The sequence below is a fragment of the Zootoca vivipara genome, chromosome 15, assembly GCF_965207765.1.
Source record: "Zootoca vivipara chromosome 15, rZooViv2.hap1.1, whole genome shotgun sequence".
NCBI classification, from domain to species: domain Eukaryota; kingdom Metazoa; phylum Chordata; class Lepidosauria; order Squamata; family Lacertidae; genus Zootoca; species Zootoca vivipara.
Window position 1 is genome coordinate 30,825,084 of NC_142598.1, and position 19,596 is coordinate 30,844,679.

General features: G+C 42.7%; 1 protein-coding gene across 1 annotated transcript in view; it reads left to right on the forward strand.

The window, feature by feature from the left end:
- The window catches only part of FREM1 (FRAS1 related extracellular matrix 1), a 94,111-nt gene that overhangs the window by 21,962 nt on the left and 52,553 nt on the right, over window positions 1-19,596 (forward strand). Inside the window, exons 5-15 of the mRNA XM_088658441.1 lie at window positions 762-958; window positions 1,216-1,539; window positions 4,688-4,796; window positions 6,165-6,296; window positions 7,953-8,297; window positions 10,086-10,228; window positions 11,591-11,787; window positions 13,873-13,963; window positions 14,772-14,939; window positions 15,798-16,006; window positions 18,555-18,648. Of these exons, the coding sequence (XP_088514567.1) occupies window positions 762-958; window positions 1,216-1,539; window positions 4,688-4,796; window positions 6,165-6,296; window positions 7,953-8,297; window positions 10,086-10,228; window positions 11,591-11,787; window positions 13,873-13,963; window positions 14,772-14,939; window positions 15,798-16,006; window positions 18,555-18,648 (2,009 nt within the window). The remainder of the gene's footprint in view (window positions 1-761; window positions 959-1,215; window positions 1,540-4,687; window positions 4,797-6,164; window positions 6,297-7,952; window positions 8,298-10,085; window positions 10,229-11,590; window positions 11,788-13,872; window positions 13,964-14,771; window positions 14,940-15,797; window positions 16,007-18,554; window positions 18,649-19,596) is intronic.

Consider the following 19,596-nt stretch of genomic DNA (forward strand, 5'->3'; position numbering starts at 1 on the left):
CTCTTTCCAATGTCCTGATGTCATGCATACAACATTGGCTCCCCCAATCACCCTTGTAAGCTTCTGCATCTGCCCAATAGAATGATGTGCCTTAACATGATGCCTGAAAAATAATAAGAGTGGACACCAGCCAAATGTGTCCTTGGTGGGCTTCTCAGGGAGTGCCATAGCTGCCAAGTTTTCCCTTTTCTCGCGAGGAAGCCTATTCAGCATAAGGGAAAATCCCTTAAAAAAAGGGATAACTTGGCAGCTATGGGGAGTGCATTCCATGAACAGAGAGGTACTCCACCTGACTCACACAGAACATAAAGCTGGAGCTGGCTATAAAAATTAGAAGAAGAAGAAGAAGAAGAAGAAGAAGAAGAAGAAGAAGAAGAAGAAGAAGAAGAAGAAGAAGAATTTGGACTTGATATACCTCATTATCACTACCTGAAGGAGTCTCAAAGCGGCTAACATTCTCCTTTCCCTTCCTCCCCCACAACAAACACTCTGTTAGGTGAGTAGGGCTGAGAGACTTCAGAGAAGTGTGACTAGGTCACCCAGCAGCTGGATGTGGAGGAGCGGGGACATGAACCCAGTTCACCAGAATACGAATCCACCGCTTTTAACCACTACACCATACTGGCTCATAGCCCCCTCATTCCTTCCCATAGGTATTTCAGTGGTGAACTGTTCCTAGCTTCTGGTTTCTGGTTTGCATCTTCTGTCTATGTTTCTGTTGAGAGAGAAAAAACCCACTGTGATTTCCTTTGGGCCATTAGGACATAGGAGAGGTGGAAAGTGTCCATCTGGGAGCTGTGTTTCAGGCCTGAAGACCGTACAGAACATTAAAGTGAGCTGTGAAGATTTTCTCCTGATGGGCCTAAGATACCAGCATTTGGACCCTCCTTCACCCAACATTGATTACATTCCCATCAGGCTGGATCTCACAGACAGCAGAAGCAAGACCATCTACAAGGTAAAGGCCTTATAGGAAGGAACTTTGGCATAAACAGATGCAGGCTTGGGTGAAGCCAGCCTTCGCCAACCTGGTGCCCTCCAGATGTTTTGGACTACAAGTCCCATCAGCCTCAGACATGCCGGCTGGGACTGATGGGAATTACAGTCCAAAACACTTGGATGGCACCACTGGGTTAGGCTGCCAGAAGAGCATTCAGCCATAATTAGATGCTTACTTTGCACCTGTTGATTTGTTGCTTCTTTCTTGTTCCGCAGTCTGAGCATGCTTGGCTTCCCGTCCACATTGGAGGCGCGTTTCCTAACCAGCCGCCCCAAGCTGCCTTCATGGCTATGCAAATCCTAGAAGCAGACCAGTTCATTCTGAGCCTCTTGTCAACAACCATACTGGATGCCGAAGACAGTGAAACAGCCAAATCCCTGCTCGTCTTCAACATCACCAAACCACCCCGGGAAGGCTACATCACTCATCTGCAAGACCACACGAGGCCCATCTCATCCTTCACATGGAACAGCCTCAATGATATGCTTATTGCTTATCAGCCACCAAACAGCAGCCACACAGAGAGGAGAAATTATGAGGTAACCAAAGCGATGCCCTTTCTTTGCATCAGTCAAGTCCACAAGTCCCATTAACATATCACATAAACTGGAGTACTTGGGAATTTCTTTTTTTATATCATTTTAATGAAGGCTCTCACAAGATTTCAAAGCATTTATCGAGATAGACTTTAAAAAAAAAACATACACAGTTTCTTGATAACTTCCCATTCCTACTGTCCTGATGTTTGTTTTTATTCCTTTTTATTAGCTGTTTAATAATACACATGTTTTTATTATCTTAACCCCGCTACCATCAAATATTTCAGTAATCTATTGCTTATACCATAGGCAAACTCCGCCCACCAGATGTTTTGAGACTACAATTCCCATCATCCATACCCACTGGTCCTGTTAGCTAGGAATGATGGGAACTGTGGTCCTAAAACATCTGGAGGGCCGAGTTTGCCTTTGCCTAGCTTATACAGTCATACCTCGGTTCCCTAACACATCTGTCTTGGAACGTTTCGACTCTCAAATGCCAAAAACCTGGAAGTAAATGCTCTGGTTTTCGAACGTTTTTCGGAAAGCGAATGTCCGACGCGGCTTCCGCTTAAGTGCAGGAAGCTCTTGCAGCCAATCGGAAGCTGCGCCTTGGTTGGCAAACATTTCGGAAGGCGAAAGGTTTGACTGTATATCAAATCCTGCCTGCATCTTCATATATTGGTGATTATTTGATAGATCAGTGGTCTCCATTACTCCTCAAAAACTTTGTCATTATGTCCTCCTTATGTCATTATGTTCCATCAGTTTCATAAACCATTCCTCCTTCGTTGGCAATCCTTTCTCTTTCCACTTCTGTTGTCGCATAGGGTACTTGGGAATTTCTTTGCTGAGTAGGTAAAGGTAAAGGACCCCTGGAAAGTTAAGTCCTGTCAAAGGCGACTATAGGGTTGCGGCGCTCATCTTGCTTTCAGGCCAAAGGAGCCGACATTTGTCCCCAGACAGCTTTCCGGGTCATGTGGCCAGCATAACTAAACCCCTTCTGGTGCAACGGAACACCATGATGACCAAAGCACATGGAAATGCTGTTTACCTTCCCGCCGCAGTAGTACCTATTTATCTACTTGCACTGGCGTGCTTTTGAACTGCTAGGTTGGGAGGAGCTGGGACAGAGTAACGGGAGCTCACCCCTTCGTGTGGCACAATGACTGGAATGCTGGGCTATGACCTGGGAGAACGGGGTTCGAATCCCCTCTCGGCTGCGTAGGTCACTGAGTGACCTTTGGCCAGTTGCCATCTCTTAGCCTAACCTACCTCGCAGCAGGGGGAGAACCATGCTGAGTATCATTGCCCAGAAACAGATAAGTGACTTCCAATCATGGTGGTGGCAGTTAGGTAATTTTGGACTCTGGAGTTAATAACTTTGTTAGATCCCCTCTCTATGGATTGCAATGGGTGTTACTTCATTTCAGAACAGGGGGCTCCTGTTCAGTGGGATTCTGGACTTTTGACCCATTCTCTGGTTACATCACAGCGCTTTCCAACAGAGTCATTTCACACATTGTAATACAGGTCATCAAATGCTAAGTTGTCAAATCATGAGGAATCTGGCGACCTGCATGCACATGTGAAGCAACATGACATCTCAGTGTGTCACTAAAGTTTGCTTAACTGCCTTGGTTAATTCGTCAGAAACATGAGGGCTATTTGCTACTTAATAAACATGAAAACCACATTCCCTATAAATTCCCAAGTCACTAAAAATTTGGATCACAGCATTTTAAAGTTATATAGTTGCTTTATGATCATTATTATTATTATTATTACCAATGTTTTTCATCCAATGTTGTCCTTTAATCCTTTCAGGGAATCTGTCATGTTCTGTTGTGTGCTGTGTAAGGAACGGTTGATGTTGAGAGGCGATAAATGGGAGAACTTATACATTTTAATAACATTAGAAAAGAATTACAAGTATTTGATATGCATAAATGCTTACGAGAGCTTAAACAGAAAATATAAATGATACCTATGATTGGATCTTGTCATCTTTAAATTTTAGCAAATAGCGATGGCAGTGAATATGGTTGGAACCGAGACATCAGTGCCCTTTCCTTAGTGAAAATGTGTCCCATAAGCTGCTATTTAGCCTATTTTTATCTATTACCTTATTTTTTCTGGTTTGGTTTTTTTTCTTTCAAAAAATGGTAAAAAGGGGGTGATTTCTATTCTTTTAAAGAATCCTTGGCATTTTCATTTTAGTTGCATAAATACCATGGAAGTATAATTAGTGCTCCCTCTTGTGGAAGTTAAAATGAATATCTCACGTGTGAAACATTTTTTAAAGAATTAAATTGTACAAACTGACTAAAGAGAACAGCATTTTTTTTTAAAAAAAAAGGGGGGGATATGGGAGATTATGGAGGAAAACATATGGCCTTTTAAACATTCTGGTTCCATTTAGCACTTTAAACCTCTCTGTAGTTGTTTTCCTATGTTATTGCATAGCTGTCAAGTCTCCCGTTTTTCACGGGAAACCCCCGGATTTAAATCTGTTTCCCGCTGGTCTCCCGAATTGAAAAATATCCCATAATTCCCCTGGATTTGCAGCTCCTGTCAGCACCAGCAGCCATGTCCCGGCTCCCAGCTGGCTGCTCGTTCATGTGGCTTCGGAAATCGCCTCTGTGCATGCCCGAGCATGCGCAGAAGCAATATCTGGTGCCCAGACATGCGGACACGGGCAGCCCAGCACCGGAAGTTGCTTCTGCACATGTCTGGACATGCACAGAACCGATTTCCGGTGCCGCTTTGCCCATATCTGGGCACCGGAAATCGGGCAGAGCCAGCACCGGAAGCCACTTCTACGCATGTCTGGACATGCGTAGAAGTGACTTCCGGTGCCTTGCCGCCGCTGATCCCTTATTTTCCTATCCGGAAGTTGATGCCTATGTTATTGTGAGCTCAAAATCTTGAGATTTCTCTAGTTCAGGGGGTGGTAAACAATTGTGCCCTCCAGATGTTGTTAGACACCAGATCCCATTAACCCCAGACAGCATCCCAAATGGTCAACAGCCCAGCAACATTTGTAGGGCCACAGGTTCTCCACTCTGCAATAGTCTCCGACTTGACAGCTTCTGTTTTACCTTCCAGACAATCTTTAGAAAATGCTATTTCCATTTTTGTGTAACAGGTGGAGTTTGAAGTTCACGATTTGTACTTTGAAAGAAGTTCACCAATCACTCTCCATATCTCTGTTAGAACAGCACACACAAATGCTCCTCGGGTCTCATGGAATACCGGTGAGAATTCATATTATGCAAGGTAGTTTTCTTTAAAAGACAGGATGCGGCTGCAGAGGTCAAATGCAACAAACCAATATTCTTTCCGTAGGTTCTTTAGCCTTCTTAAATGAGAAGCCGCACGAGAATATGCTATTTTGTGAAAATGGTAGCTGCAGAAATTGTCCCTGAGTTTGTTTCTGTCATGGACTTGTTGACTCATAGAATTGTAGAGTTGGATGGGACCCTGAGGATCATCTAGTCCAACCCCCGGCAATGCAGGAACATGCAGCTGTCCCATATGGGAATCAAACCTGTAACCTTGGGGTTATTAGCACCACACTCTAATCCACTGAGCTAACCAGGCTCAGTGTGACACTAGCTTTATGCTGCCTCCTAGGAAGACCCAGGGGAGGTTCAGGATGTCAACTCATATCTGGATCATGTGTCCCTTGTTGAATCTAAATGAACATGTGATCTGAAAGCCATTTCACACCCGCCATCATTTCTCTCATGAAAATAGGGATGTCCTATTACATGCATGTCCAACAGGTAGATCGTGACATCTGTGGTAGATCACTGGTAGATCATTGGCTCCTCCCAAGGAAGCTCCCTACCTCCTCCCTGAAAAAACTCAACAACTTTGACCCGAACCCCCCCAAAAATGGACCTTCCTCCTTCCTAACAAAAGCTCAACAACTTTGATCTGAATCCCCCCAAAAGGGTTTTTTAACTCTGTGAGTAGATCGCAGTCTCTTGGGAATTGGCCACCCATGTCCTATTCCATTATTATTATTATTATTATTATTATTATTATTATTATTATTATTATTATTATTATCCCATCCATCTGACTAGGTTGCCCCAGCCACTTTAAGCAGCTTACAACATATATAAAAACATAATAAAACATTAAATGTTAAAAAGCTTCCCTAAACAGGGCTGCCTTCAGATGGCTCGGGGGTCAGATAACTCCATATCGTCCAACCTTTCTCTGGTGAAAATAGGGATGTTCTGAGGAAAAGTGGGATATTTCAGGATCAAATCAGAAACCAGGATGGCTTCTGTAAATCTGGGACTTTGCCTGGAAAATAGGGACAATCAGAGGGTCTGCCATTGTCCCCAGTGAAGTTTCTTGAAGGGGTCAGTGCTAAATGAGGCTTCAAAGAGTTCCCTCCAGAGCTCTATATGGATGAAATTAATTCCTTTCTATAACAGACGCCAACCACTTGCATGGGTAAACCATATGGTTGTTTGAATGTGGTTTACTCAAAGGTCCCATGCAAGTGGTTGGTGTCTGTTATAGAAAGGAATTAACCATTAGTGCTGGGTTGCACTTATTGTTCTTACTTTTCTGCATAAATTACAGGTTCAGGGTTTCTGTTCTAGGTCTTGATCTTCTGGAAGGACAGTCTCGCCCTATAACTTGGGAGCAGTTTCAGATTGTAGACAATGACGACATCGGTGGTGTTCGCATAGTCACTGTTGATGGTCTACAGCATGGACAGCTCACTCTAAGAGGTATTGTGTCCTCCCTGATGTCTGTATACAGATGTTACTATTTGGTCAGTGCAGTTCATGCAACAATTCACCTTTTCAGCTGCCATGACAATGAGGACTTGAGGAGGAAGCCACTACTGGGCTCATGACAAGACTAGGGTAGCCATATTTCAAACAGTGAAAATTCAGGCAGAAAAGTTGTTGAGCTTGGATCCTGGATATTTGAGCGATTTCTGCCTGGACACTGATTTCTGCCGACTGCAGTATTCTGGATATGTCCAGGAAATTCCAGATGTATCGCAACCCTAGACAAGACAGCACTTGTGAGAACTATACAGCACCCTGGCAAGGCATGGTTTCTGACAAATGCCTTTGTATGACTTCAGCACAGCTGTAAGTCTAGTACTAGCCCCACATGAACTTACTAAAGACACATCCATGTATTTCTTAAACCTTTGGACCCTAAAGGTTAGGGGGAGAACTATAGCTTCGTGGTAGAGCACATATTTTTGCACGCAGAAGGTTCCGAGCGCAGTCCCTGGTATCTCAGTTTTAAAGAATTAGCTAGCCACTGATGGGAAAGACTCCAAGTTGTATCCAACTAAGTACTACTCAGAATAGACCCATTGAAATTAATAGTCCTAAATTGTGCACATTAAGTTCAATGGTTCCACTCTGAGTATGACTAACATTGGACACAACCCTCTGCTTGATGCTAGGAATAGAGGAGAAATGTGTTTGGTCTGCATTTCAAAGTAAACAAACCTAATTTGCAGGTCCCAGATTTAGAGGCAGATTGGAATGCAGCTGTCATTCTGATTTATGTGTGTTTATGAATTTCCAATGCAGTTTTTTAAACAACAACCAACAACAACAACAACAACAACAACATAAAACAAAACTAAAACTAAAAAACAATTACTTTATGGGGGGATGTATTGAAAATTGTAAAACAAACAAACAAACAAACAAACAAAACCCATGTATTTTAGGGAACAAATATCTATAAAATGAAAAATGTGCACAATTTAAATGCACATTTTTCATGTACTTAAAAAAAATGCCCACCCAAAAAGGGATAGAATGTCAAATTGCACCCCATGTTATTTGTATTAAAAATTGTGGGAAATTGTTTGGTGCATTTTAATTGCCACCTGTTGCAAAATTATTATTCTGCAATTTTAATTGTGGATAACTCATTAACTCTTCCAAATAATGTGCTCTTGTGACATGTCAGTGTGGAAGCCTATATGCTGCTGCATTCATAGGGAGTTTGGATACTATTGCAATATGTTCTCCTTTGCTTCACTAACATCCCAGAGAAAAATGATGTTGTGTCTGTCACTCAATGAACCAGCATTGATCCAGTAAGCCAGTTCTGATGTTTGTAGTGAAGGAATCGTATTCATTCAATGAATGCTGGAAGCATCTCTTCTATGCAACAAGATTGTTTTCTGCAATTAATGAGGAGGGATGATCACCAATGATGACCTCAATGAGTGAATTTGTGCAGGGCTGAAATCCTTTATGATTTCCTGCTCTTGACCCTCCAATTCCTACCTCTTATTAACTTAATCATTTCTATTCATAACCTTCACACCTTCTAAAATAGTATTGCCTTTTTAAAAAGTATATACAGTACCCATTATGAATCATGTTCCTGCTGTTGTCTGACAGGAGGAAAGGGATTCATGTTCACGGTCTCAGATCTTAAGGATGGTCTTGTCCGTTACCATCACGATGACAGTGATTCCACAAAGGACTATATTGTCTTCAGGATCTTTGATAACCAACACAGCAGTCGCCACAGATTTCCAATCAACATTCTACCTAAAGATGACAGCCCCCCATTTCTCATCAGTAATGTTGAAATAGAAGTGCATGAGGGACAGACAATTCTGATCCAAGGCTCAATGCTTCAAGCCTCCGACATGGACTCTAGCGATGACTACATACTCTTCAATATAACCAAACCATCACAGGCAGGAGAAATCATGAAGATACCTGGACCAGACCTAATTGGTAATATGTTAGACAAGCTGGAGAGGGGAGAACATCTTTCTTTCTGATTATTTTGTGTGTATGTGTGTGTTGTCTATGTCTTGCTTTCAGATATAATCCCATATCCCTCTTTAACACTTGAGATTTCAACTGTTTGCCAGTCCTTAGTAAACAGGCTGTGAGTTTCGGCTTTGGTTTGGTTCTGCAAGGTAAGCCCCACCCTGCATAATCGATCACAAGATGTGGTGCGCACATCTTAATGGCAATGCCCATACATTTGGGGGCACCCTGCATAATGAATTTGTTTAAGGTGAGACTCTAGTCCAGGCAGGGCCGTCTTTACCCGGGGGTGCAAGGGGTGCGGGGCACTCAGGCGCCAAATTATGTGGGATGCCAACCGGTCCCTCTCGATCGGTGGCAGTGAAAAGCAATGGAGTGAAAGTCCCCGCCCCCTCCTCCGTCGCTCTGTTACTCCGTAGCGTCAAATATTCCCAACGAGTCAGGAAACAAAAGCAGTTTTTCCCGCTGCATTGTTGTTACAGGTGAGCAATCTCTCCCCCCCCAAAAAAAAGCTCAACTGAGTTTTGTCTCCCCCCCCAAAAAAAGGTCAACAACTTTGGCTTCTCCCTCCCCAAAAAAGGTCAATAGAAGTTAATTTGGGGGTGACTAAACTAAATTTGGGGGCGCTGGGCGGATCTTTGACCCCTGGTGGCACATATGCTAAAGACGGCCCTGCGTCCAGGGATTGAGAGCCATTTCAAGTTTAAGGAACTCATTCCGTTCTGGGCAGCATTCTTGCCCGTGGGAGGCAGTGCAGCAAATGTAACTGTTACCTTCTCACAAATCCCTTCTATCTCGCATCCAGGCAAGCTAGACCAGGGGTCCCCAAACTACGGCCCCCGGGCCGGATGCGGCCCAATCGGCCTTCCAATCCGGCCCGCGACGACCCCCGCCGCCCGCTGCCGCTGCCCGCTCTCACGGCGCGCGGCGCAGCGACGATCTAAAAAATCGGCAAAAAATTGCCGAAAATCCTTTGTGCGCATGCGTATGGGCCTCTCCCGACCCGGAAGAGGTCATTTCTGGTGCACTTCCGGGTCGGGGGAGGCCCATACGCATGCACACAAGCGATTTTTGGTGATTTTTTTCCCGCCCGTGTGCGTGTGCGCATGCGCACAGGCGCGCACTCCCCCGCCCTCTGGCCCGCTGCGCGCGCACTCCCCTGCCCTCCGGCCCACCGCGCAGTCGGCGCGGCGGGCACCGGCCCGCCGCGCGGTAAGTCTGGGGACCCCTGAGCTAGACGCTATTGTCCTTTGTCTAATAATCCCTAGCCAATGAAGAAAACCAAAGTGCACACCTCAATCATGGCCAAGAAAGTTGATAGACTGCTACTGATTTGCTTTGAGTTTGGTTGGTAAAACAGCACAGCAAACGTTTTCTCATAATTTTTTATTTCTCAGGAGAAATTTCCTTTATTTGCTTTTCATAAAAAAAAGGACTTGGGCAGCCAAGGGTATTTTCATGGTCCAAATATCCCTGTCAGCTTTAAGGGAGAAGGTAATGTCAGACATGTTAAATGGAAGATAATTGAGGCCTAAGGTTAAACACAGAATCTGTGGCAGAGAGTTTGACCATTTTTTTTTATTATTATAAAGAGTCATATTCTTCTCCATAGTGGAGGTATCAATAAAATAGTTGGGGTTTTTTATTTTAGAAAAATCACAAAGCCTTCACAGGGGCACCATTATGGCGTTAAATACAAGGCCCTAATTCTAATAGGTCTAAAATATATTTTCTTCTGTGATTCACCAGGCTATCCTGTCACTAAATTTCTTCAGAAAGATCTATTCAATGGGATCATTTACTACCATCACTTAGGAGGAGAAATATTTGAAGATTCCATTGAATTTGTTCTGTGTGACTGCAATGATCCTCCCAATCTTTCAGAAACTCAGGTATGTCATTGGGGGATATATTGTAAGGCCATTGGGAGAACACAATGACACCTGTGTTTTATGAATGCCATTTTATTGTTGACTTTTTATGCTCTTCACTTAATGTTGCAGCAACAAAGAGACAACCGCGGTGATGTTGGCGAAACAATGAAAAGGTAAACCACCGTGAGGTGCAAATATTTAAATGTATAAACAACCTTCACATATACAAGGAGATTCAAAAATGTGTGCAAAGTCTCATACTCGAAGTCTTAAAAGTCCAGTAAAGTCTGACAATAAAGTGCTATGATGTATCATGCGTTCTTATCTCTTCCCATATGTTCTTATCTCCTCCGACGGGTGGCCAGCTTCTTGCCCGTTTCACAGGAATGGTTTCCTCAGGGTGCGGACTCTTTCAAAGGTTCATGTGTGAAGGCTTAACAAGACTAACGAAGTTCACAATTCTCAAAGACTGAATTCATCAGCTCAACTTTGAAAGAGTCCAGACCCGTCGGATGAGATAAGAACGTATGGGAAGAGATAAGAACGCATGATACATCATAGCACTTTATTGTCGGACTTTATTGCACTTTTAAGACTTCGAGTATGAGACTTTGCACACATTTTTGAATCTCCTTGTATATGTGAAGGTTGTTTATACATTTAAATATTTGCACCTCACGGTGGTTTACCTTTTCATTGCTTCACTTAATGTTGGCAGCATAGTTTGTTAGTTTTTTGCAAATTAAACAAATCAATTAAATATATCTATAATCACACTCCTAAACATGCTCACTGTGGGATTTACTCCCAAGTAAACATACATAGGAGTGTATTGTAAAGTGTGATAGTCTACTTTCCCTTAAAGCAGGATTCAGCCCATTATATTACAGTACTAAAGTGCTTCACAAATTTCAAGGCTATGTATCAATGTTCAGGGAAGGGATTGCATAGCAGGCAAACAGAAAATCTGAAATTGCCTTAATATGGTGAAAAATTAGACACAATCTGGATAACAAAAAATGCTGGGGTTTATTTGTAATATCTGTCTGTCTGTCTATCTTGGTTTCAACAATTGAACTTGTATGTACACATCTTTAAAAACAACAGTCATGGGCAATTCTAGAACCCAAGTTTAAGATCTCATGAGAAAATGCATTGTAAAGTTTTCAAATAGTGACTTTAACAGAAACATATTGAACCACAGGACACTTGGGGAATATTTTAGTATCTTTTCCTGTCTTGTAATGTCTTCTAGCAGGTGCCAGGTGCTTATTGTCTAACACTGTCTAAACACCATGGCCTTTTTGCTGCAATATTTCCAATGCCCTGGGTGTCCTGAACACCACCACTATATAATGGTTTTCTAAATCCTTACACTAGGAAGTCAGAGTGCACATAATTCCTGTGGATGACCAACTTCCCAAAGAAGTTTCAGGGACGAGCCGCCGTCTAACTGTCAAGGAAACTGAGATCGCCCACCTAACAAAGAAACATCTCAGTTATATCGACGCAGAAGCGCAGGAAAGGGAGATCATCTATACTATAACTTCTCCCCCATTCTTCTCTTCTGTGCACCAGTAAGGCTTATGTGAATGGTTACTTCTCATAAGAAAAGGGTGCATTTTCAGGATGTTGCATGGCAAAGCTGGTGATGGCCTAGCAAAACTGTGATTAGTAATTAGCATTTGTATTTGTGTTCCTCGGATAGGGGAGTTAAGAATATTTTCAAAGGAGTCTGACCAAATCCCATTTCCCCTTCTTGTTCATTCATGACGCTGGTCTCGATCTTGCTAGCTACCACTGTCATTTTCCATCCTTAATTTATGAACAGATGTAAAACGATTAATGCACACAAACTGATATGGTGAAGCTCAGCAGCGGTCAGAAGATAATGAACCAGCAGAAAGCAAAACACTGCCCCCCCCCAAATTTCAAATCTGCGTTGAGAGAAGATGTGAATGTGCAGTTCTGTAGGGTTGCCATTTTTTTAAATAAATGAAAATATTGACACAAACATTGTTGAGCTGTTTTTTGGGCCACAGTTGTTGAGCTTTTTCTGCACACACACACCCCCCCCCAAAAAAAGATACAGTACAGTACAGGTCAAGTACAGTGGTACCTCGGTTTACAAACACAATTGGTTCCAGAACTCTGTAATGGAAAGTGGATTAATCTGTTCCAGATGGGTCCGCGGAGTACTCAACCTGAAGCGTACTTAACCCGAGGTATGAGTTTAATTGGTTCCGGAAGTCCGTACTTAACCTGAAGCGTACTTTAACCTGAAGCGAACTTTCCCACTGAAAGTAATGGAAAGTGGATTAATCCATTCCAGACAGGTCCGCGGAGTACTTAAACTGAAAATACTCAAACCGAGGCGTACTAAAACCGAGGTATGCCTGTACAGACTTCCGGAACCAATTGTGTTTGTAAACCGAGGTACCACTGTATTTTTATGCCAAAAAAATCCAACACTTCTGACACGGATTTCCATAAGCCTGGGTTTTCCTGGACATTTGTACCGATTTTCGGAAAACCCACCCGGATGCTATTTCCGACGGACGAATCTAAGGAAATCAGGAAAAGCCCAAATATATGGCAGCCCTAGTTTCTGAGAATTAATGTCTCCTATTCGACTCCTCAGTTCTTTTTTGAAGCAGCAAGCACAGTCCAAACAACTGGATATAGACCGCAAAGTATGAACCTTACAATCAGTTCACCATTCAAGGTTTTGACCGTGTGGCTTCACATAGCACTGATAGATGGATGAAATAACAGGAATTTAAGGTTAAAAGCTACATGCATACACATCCTAATTGCATTTCATATTTTGCTTGCTTTGATTTCCGAATCCATTGTAAAATTTTCTGAAACAGTAAAGATGGGGAGTAGGATTATAACTTTTTTGCAACCTCATGTTCCTGTAGCTTAGTTAGGTGAAGTTTTGCTTAAAAACAAAAGATTGCACTACACTTCCAAATATTTTGAAAAAAGGTCACCCCGAAATCAATAAATCGATTTTTGTATATGCAACTCTATAATGTATTATGTAACATGCATAGTATGTATTATAATACAGGGGAAATGGAGCTTGCACATTTTCTAATGCTTGTACAATGTTTCAAACATTGTGCATTACTTCTTATTGCTTAGAATAAATCAAGGTTCTTCTGTGACGTTGTATATTGCCACTGAAACAAATATTAAAAATTAAGTTTAGTTGTTTGCCCACAAAGCTTTCTATAGAGACCAATATTTGGATTCTTCTAGAAAGTTCAAAACAGTTTTAGGAAGTTCCAGACAGCTGTAGAAGTTCAAAACTGTTCCATAAAGTTTGTTGTTTCTTAAGTGCTAATACTGAGTAGTAATGTTACATATATGGTGATTCCAACTTTGCATTTCGGGGTGACCTTTTTGCACAACTAAGAAGAATTGGTCCCCTTTTCAGTGTTTCTAAGCAAAAGTTCATCCCTTTATGATACAGGAAATAGTTGTGGATTTTTTTTGGGGGGGGTAAAAAATATATAACCCTAATGGGGAGATGATGACTGTTTCTGGTGAGGGAAATCAGTTTTGGGTTGTACATTTGTATCTTCTTTTGCTATTTAAAAAGTTATATGATTCTGCATATGCGTTCTGCATTATGACAATACCTTTCTGTGCAGCCACATGGACGCTGGAAAATTGTTTATGGTTGACAGCATTCCTAAACTGATTAAGGATCCTATTACTCCTTCACTGATATCATTCACACAGGTTAGTTATCAAGGTTAAAACCTGTCACCCAGTAGCCTCACTTCATACAGTCGTACCTTGGTTGTCGAACGCCCTGGAACTCGGACGTGATTGTTCCAGTTTGTGAATGTTCTTTTGGAACCCGAACATCTGGTGGTGTTTTCACCGCTTCTGATTGGCTGCAGGAGCTTCCTACAGCCAATCAGAAGCCACAATTTGGTTTTTGGACGTTTTGGAAGTCAAACAGACTTCCGGAACGGATTCCGTTCGACTTCCAAGGTACAAATGTATATGAGATCTTACTGTTGTTGTTGTTTGTTGTTGTTGTTGTTGTTAAAATTTGTATACCGCCATATACCCTCAGGTCTCAGGGTGGTTACACTAGGTTAGAAAACCAGTGGAGTTTATTACTATACCATTTATGTTTACCAGGAGTAGCACACTGTGGCCCTGTAGATGTTGTTAAGCTATAGTTCCCACCATCCTTTGGTATTGGCAAAAGTGGCTGTGGCTGATGGAAGTTGCAAGGTATACTATAAAAAAAATCCTTCCAGTAGCACCTTAGAGACCAACTACGTTTGTCATTGGTATGAGCTTTCATGTGAAGAAGTGTGCATGCACATGAAAGCTGATACCAATGACAAACTTAGTTCATTTCTAAGGTGCTACTGGAAGGAATTTTTTTATTTTGTTTTGACTATGGCAGACCAACACGGCTACCTACCTGTAACTAAGGTATACTATGCCATGGATAGTAATGCAAGTTTAGATTTGGGGATGGGGGGATGAATATATCCCTTACATTTTGTTTGTTTGTTTTTGCTCCTAGCATGCCGTAAACCACATGAAAGTTGCTTACATGCCACCGTTGCAAGATATTGGCCCTGAGACTCAGACTATCCAGTTCACATTTTCAGTCGGCAGTCGACATGGCAACACTTTGCAGGGGATCTGTTTTAACATTACCATTGTCCCAGTAGACAATCAAGCTCCAGAGGTATGACTGTAATGCTAACAGGAACAGGAGAAAATAAGAGATTCAACATTGTTCAGGGTTGAACTTAGCTAAAGAAGAAGAAGCCGTTGTTTGGGCTTGTGAATTCCCCCCCCCCTTTGTTGTTTCAGCTCTTGAATGATGAAATTAAAGTATAATATTTTTAGCATTAGATAGTGTCTTCCCTAAACACATTTAAGAAAGTTATGTTTTGCTTTCCATCCTACTGTCTCAGAATAGAAACCACACATTATTTGGACAAACATGTGTTTCCCAAGCTTGCAGCTTTTCATTAATGTGAAAACAGGGCAGATTGTATCATTTTGTTTCAACATTTTTTAACACATGCAGTCAAAACACAATTTTGTCTTTTCTCTTATTTTTCCAACTTCCCACCTCTTTTTCCATGGAGTTGTTGTTTCTCTCCTTCTGCCACACCTTCTATCTATCAGATCATAACCACAATAATATAATTGAATTATTTCTGTTGCTCATAGCCCAAATTCTGCTCACAAGTTCATCATACTACTGTATAATATTTCTTTAAATTTATGGGATCTCACTAACTTTAAAGGTTGCCAATCATGGGCAAATTTCACAAAGCGCAACCAATATCTGTGTGTTTGTGTGTAAGTTGGTTATCCTAGTTTCTTTTTCTAAAATCATATTCCTAACTTAACGACAATTGTATAAAGCTTGCACTGTGGCCGTCCTGCAAATACTGTAGGTAGATCATCTCCCCTTTTCCAGCTGTGCAAAATGATGTGATGTGGTAAAAAAAGATTACCTCAAAGTAAAAGGATCGACAAAAGCATATTCTGAGAGGAACACTGGAACTTTTGTCCCTTTCCTTCTGTCCAGGTGTTCACAAACAACTTGAAAGTAGAAGAAGGGGGGTCATGTACCGTTACAGAGGGCCACATTTTGATTTCAGATGTGGACACCAAACAGGAGAACATCCGCATCCATCTGCTAACTCCACCTCTTCACGGAGCTGTTGAGCTGGCTGGGATTCCTATGAATCAGGGGGACTGGCTCACCTGTGAAGACCTGCACATGTCCAAAGTCAGGTAAGAAGGCGCTGAATATATATATGGCTACGCTGTTCTTGATGTAAAGGTAAAGGAACCCCTGACCATTAGGTCCAGTCATGACCGACTCTGGGGTTGTGGCGCTCATCTCGCGTTATTGGCCGAGGGAGCTGGTGTACAGCTTCCAGGTCATGTGGCCAGCATGACAAAGCCGCTTCTGGCGAACCAGAGCAGCACACGGAAATGCCGTTTACCTTCCCGCCGGAGCGGTACCTATTTATCTACTTGCACTTTTGGCGTGCTTTCAAACTGCTAGGTGGGCAGGAGCTGGGACCGAGCAACGGGAGCTCACCCCATCACGGGGATTTGAACCGCTGACCTTCTGATCAGCAAGCCCTAGGCTCTGCGGTTTAACCACTAATTCAGCCCATGAATCAAAACGGTACTGAGAGCAGAAACAAATGACTGTGATGTATGTTTTGATGGACTCCAGCAATTCACCTGTAGATTGAGGATCAAAGGTTGGAATCGCTCGCTCTTTCTTTCTTTCTTTCTTTCTTTCTTTCTGTCTGTCTGTCTGTCTTTCTTTCTTTCTTCTCTCTTTCTCTCTTTCTCTCTCTCTCTCTCTCTCTCTCTCTCACACACCTTATTCCAAGCAACTGGTGTCCAGGAGCATGCTGCTTCTGACAGTGCAAGTGGAACTCGGACCTTGTGGCCAGTAGCCTCTTCCTTCATGAGTTTGTCCAATCCTTTTTTCGACGCGATCCAAGTTGGTGGGCATCACTGCCTCCGGTGAGAGTGTGTTTAGCTATGTGCCGCATAAAGAAGTACTTCATTATTAAAAACCACCACTCGCAAAAAAAAAAATACTGGCTTAGTAGGGTGACATTCTCTGAGAACTCTCAGCCTGTTAAATCTGTGAGCAGTAACAAAACCAAACTCAAAAATTATTTCATACCCATTCCTTGATTCCTTTTTCAGCCACCTAATTTAATGAGGGAGGGAAGCTTTATAGCTGCTGCTGCTGTTACACAATGGGCAGTAAGTAAGCCTTGTAAATAAGCAAGTGAAGCATGCCTAGTGTAGCATTAAATTAATCCCTGTGGTGGTAGCAGTACAACTACTAACTACTCCAGTGAAGGAGGAAGAGAAAGGTGGACCATAACTTCAACCTCTGGCTTCTTCTAGGTATGACAGGGAAAGGCCCCTGGCTGATACCCTGAGGAGAGTACTGGAAATAATATTATTTACGGTTTTGTGGGTGCTTTTTACTAGTTTTATTTTTATACGTTGTATATTGCCTTGATTTTTATTTTATTTATTTTTTAAAAAATGAAAGGGCAGGTTATAAATATGCAAATAAATACATCGCCCGGCTGTGAGTATGAAGGCTGCTTCCTGCAAGGCCCTTTCCACCTGGCCTAAGGGGGTGAGGCCCAGACTCACCAGCCCTACTGAAAAGGCTCCTTATGAGGCCAGAAGAACATCACCCGGCTATTGTTTCATTCATATATTGATTTAATATGCTGTACACCGCTTTGAGATTTTTATTAAAAAGATAAAGTGGTATGGAAATTGAAATAAATAAATACCCTAATTCATTTTGCAGAATGATAAAGTAGTAAGAAATTGGATTCTCAAGCATATGAATGCTAATCTCATCTATTCCAGTCAACCGGCTTTTTGGCAACTGGGCAAAAGGCAAGCTTTTCTCTGGTTCTGGCCTGGCAAGGGTTGGCAGACAAAACAACTGCTTGGTATCCCAGCTTCTCCTACAGGCAGTGGCTTCAGGTGCTTGGAAGTCCATCTGAACTCGAGAGAGTGGTTTGCGTGCAGAAGGTCTCAGGTTCAGGGCCGGCTCTAGGGGAAGGCTGGGTGGCGCAGGGCGCCAGGGCGCCGGGCTGCCAGGGGGGCGACGCGCGGCGGCCACCCACCAGCTGCGACAAGAAACGGGGCGGGAGCGCCGGAGCGATCTCTGCACCATGGCGTCAGGGTGCCCGACATGCTTAAGATGGCCCTGCTCAGGTTCCATCTTTGGCTTCTCCAGTTGGGACTAGGGGTGTCTGAAACCCTGAAGAACTGCTGTCACTCAATGTAAACAGTGCTGAACTAGGTGAACCAATGTTCTGCCTCAGTATAAGAAGAAGAAGAGTTTGGATTTGATATCCCGCTTTATCACTACCCGAAGGAGTCTCAAAGCGGCTAACAATCTCCTTTCTCCTCCTCCCCCACAACAAACACTCTGTGAGGTGAGTGGGGCTGAGAGACTTCAGAGAAGTGTGACTAGCCCAAGGTCACCCAGCAGCTGCATGTGGAGGAGCGGAGACACGAACTACCGTTCTTAACCACTACACCAAACTGGCCTTTTTTCTATGTTCCTTCCTAAGATCTGACACCCCATCCCCTTTCTTTGCCTTTCACCTCTATCTTTAACTACTTTAACTACTAATGTAAATGGTTAGATCTCTGGGCAAGGACTGTGAATTCTTGTGCATTGCACATTGTAGTACGGTAGGTGTGTGGTGCTGATGGCAGCAGTGGTAACAATGCAAACATTTGAAATGAGTTCAGAATCTTATCCCCGCAGGTATCTTCACGACGGTTCTGAGGTTCTGCTGGATCCTATCCTGCTTGCAGCTACAGATGGTATCAATTCCTTTGAGTTCATTCTGCAAGTTCAGGTCAGTGTGAGACTCATCAGAATATTAGTTCTCTGGAAGATTACAATTTTCAGGGGGCTTTGTGGTTACTTTAGAAACTGGGAGGTCTTGGACGAGATAGGGATCCTTCTTCACTTTTGAGGCTAATGTAATACATGTTTGATGGGTATTCTTGTAATAGATACCTGCACCTTTCAGGTTTTTTCTGCACTGTCAGGGATGAATCCACTCAGAATTAAATGTTGAAAAACGCAATGCATCACCGAATGAAGGTTTCATACTTAAAGGACTTGAAATCACTTGCAAATAAACACTGTGCTGTGTTTTGTATATATTCAGCCCTACCATTCTTTGCTAAAACTCCCTAGTTTATTAAAAGTCAAAAATCAGGTTGGATACATTGGGATGCTGTAGTCAATGTTGCTCATACTCTGAGTAGCCACATGGAGATGAATGGGCACGGTTAACTTAGGTCCATTCAGTGCTCTTTTCGGGGCTACTCAAGGGTACGTAGTACCAGCATCTCTTTTATTTGCATGGACAGGCGGAGTCCCCCCAACCCCAGGTGACCCCTGAGCGGAATAATGACTCAAGACAACATGCTATGGGATTAAAATTGGCCACAACTTTATTAAGTTTCAGATGCAGGGAGACCTTGGCTCAGGCATTGGGCGTTTATCCTTCCCAATCCCCAGCCGGGGATCTGGGAGACATCAGGGTTTTCCAGAATGTGTGGGGATTGGGCTGGCTCTGGAGAACATATGTTCAAGCAAGAAATTTAGATATTCTGAAAGATATGTGCTTCTCTGCATCTTTTTTATAGCTGCATCAAAATTTATATATATTTTTAAGTGTACATTTATGGGGTTATATCCAAATGTATACAATGGAATATGGTTGTAAACAACCATGCTTACACACAGAAATGAACGGCCAGCAGAGTTTTGCTCTCAAGCATATTTTTTTCCA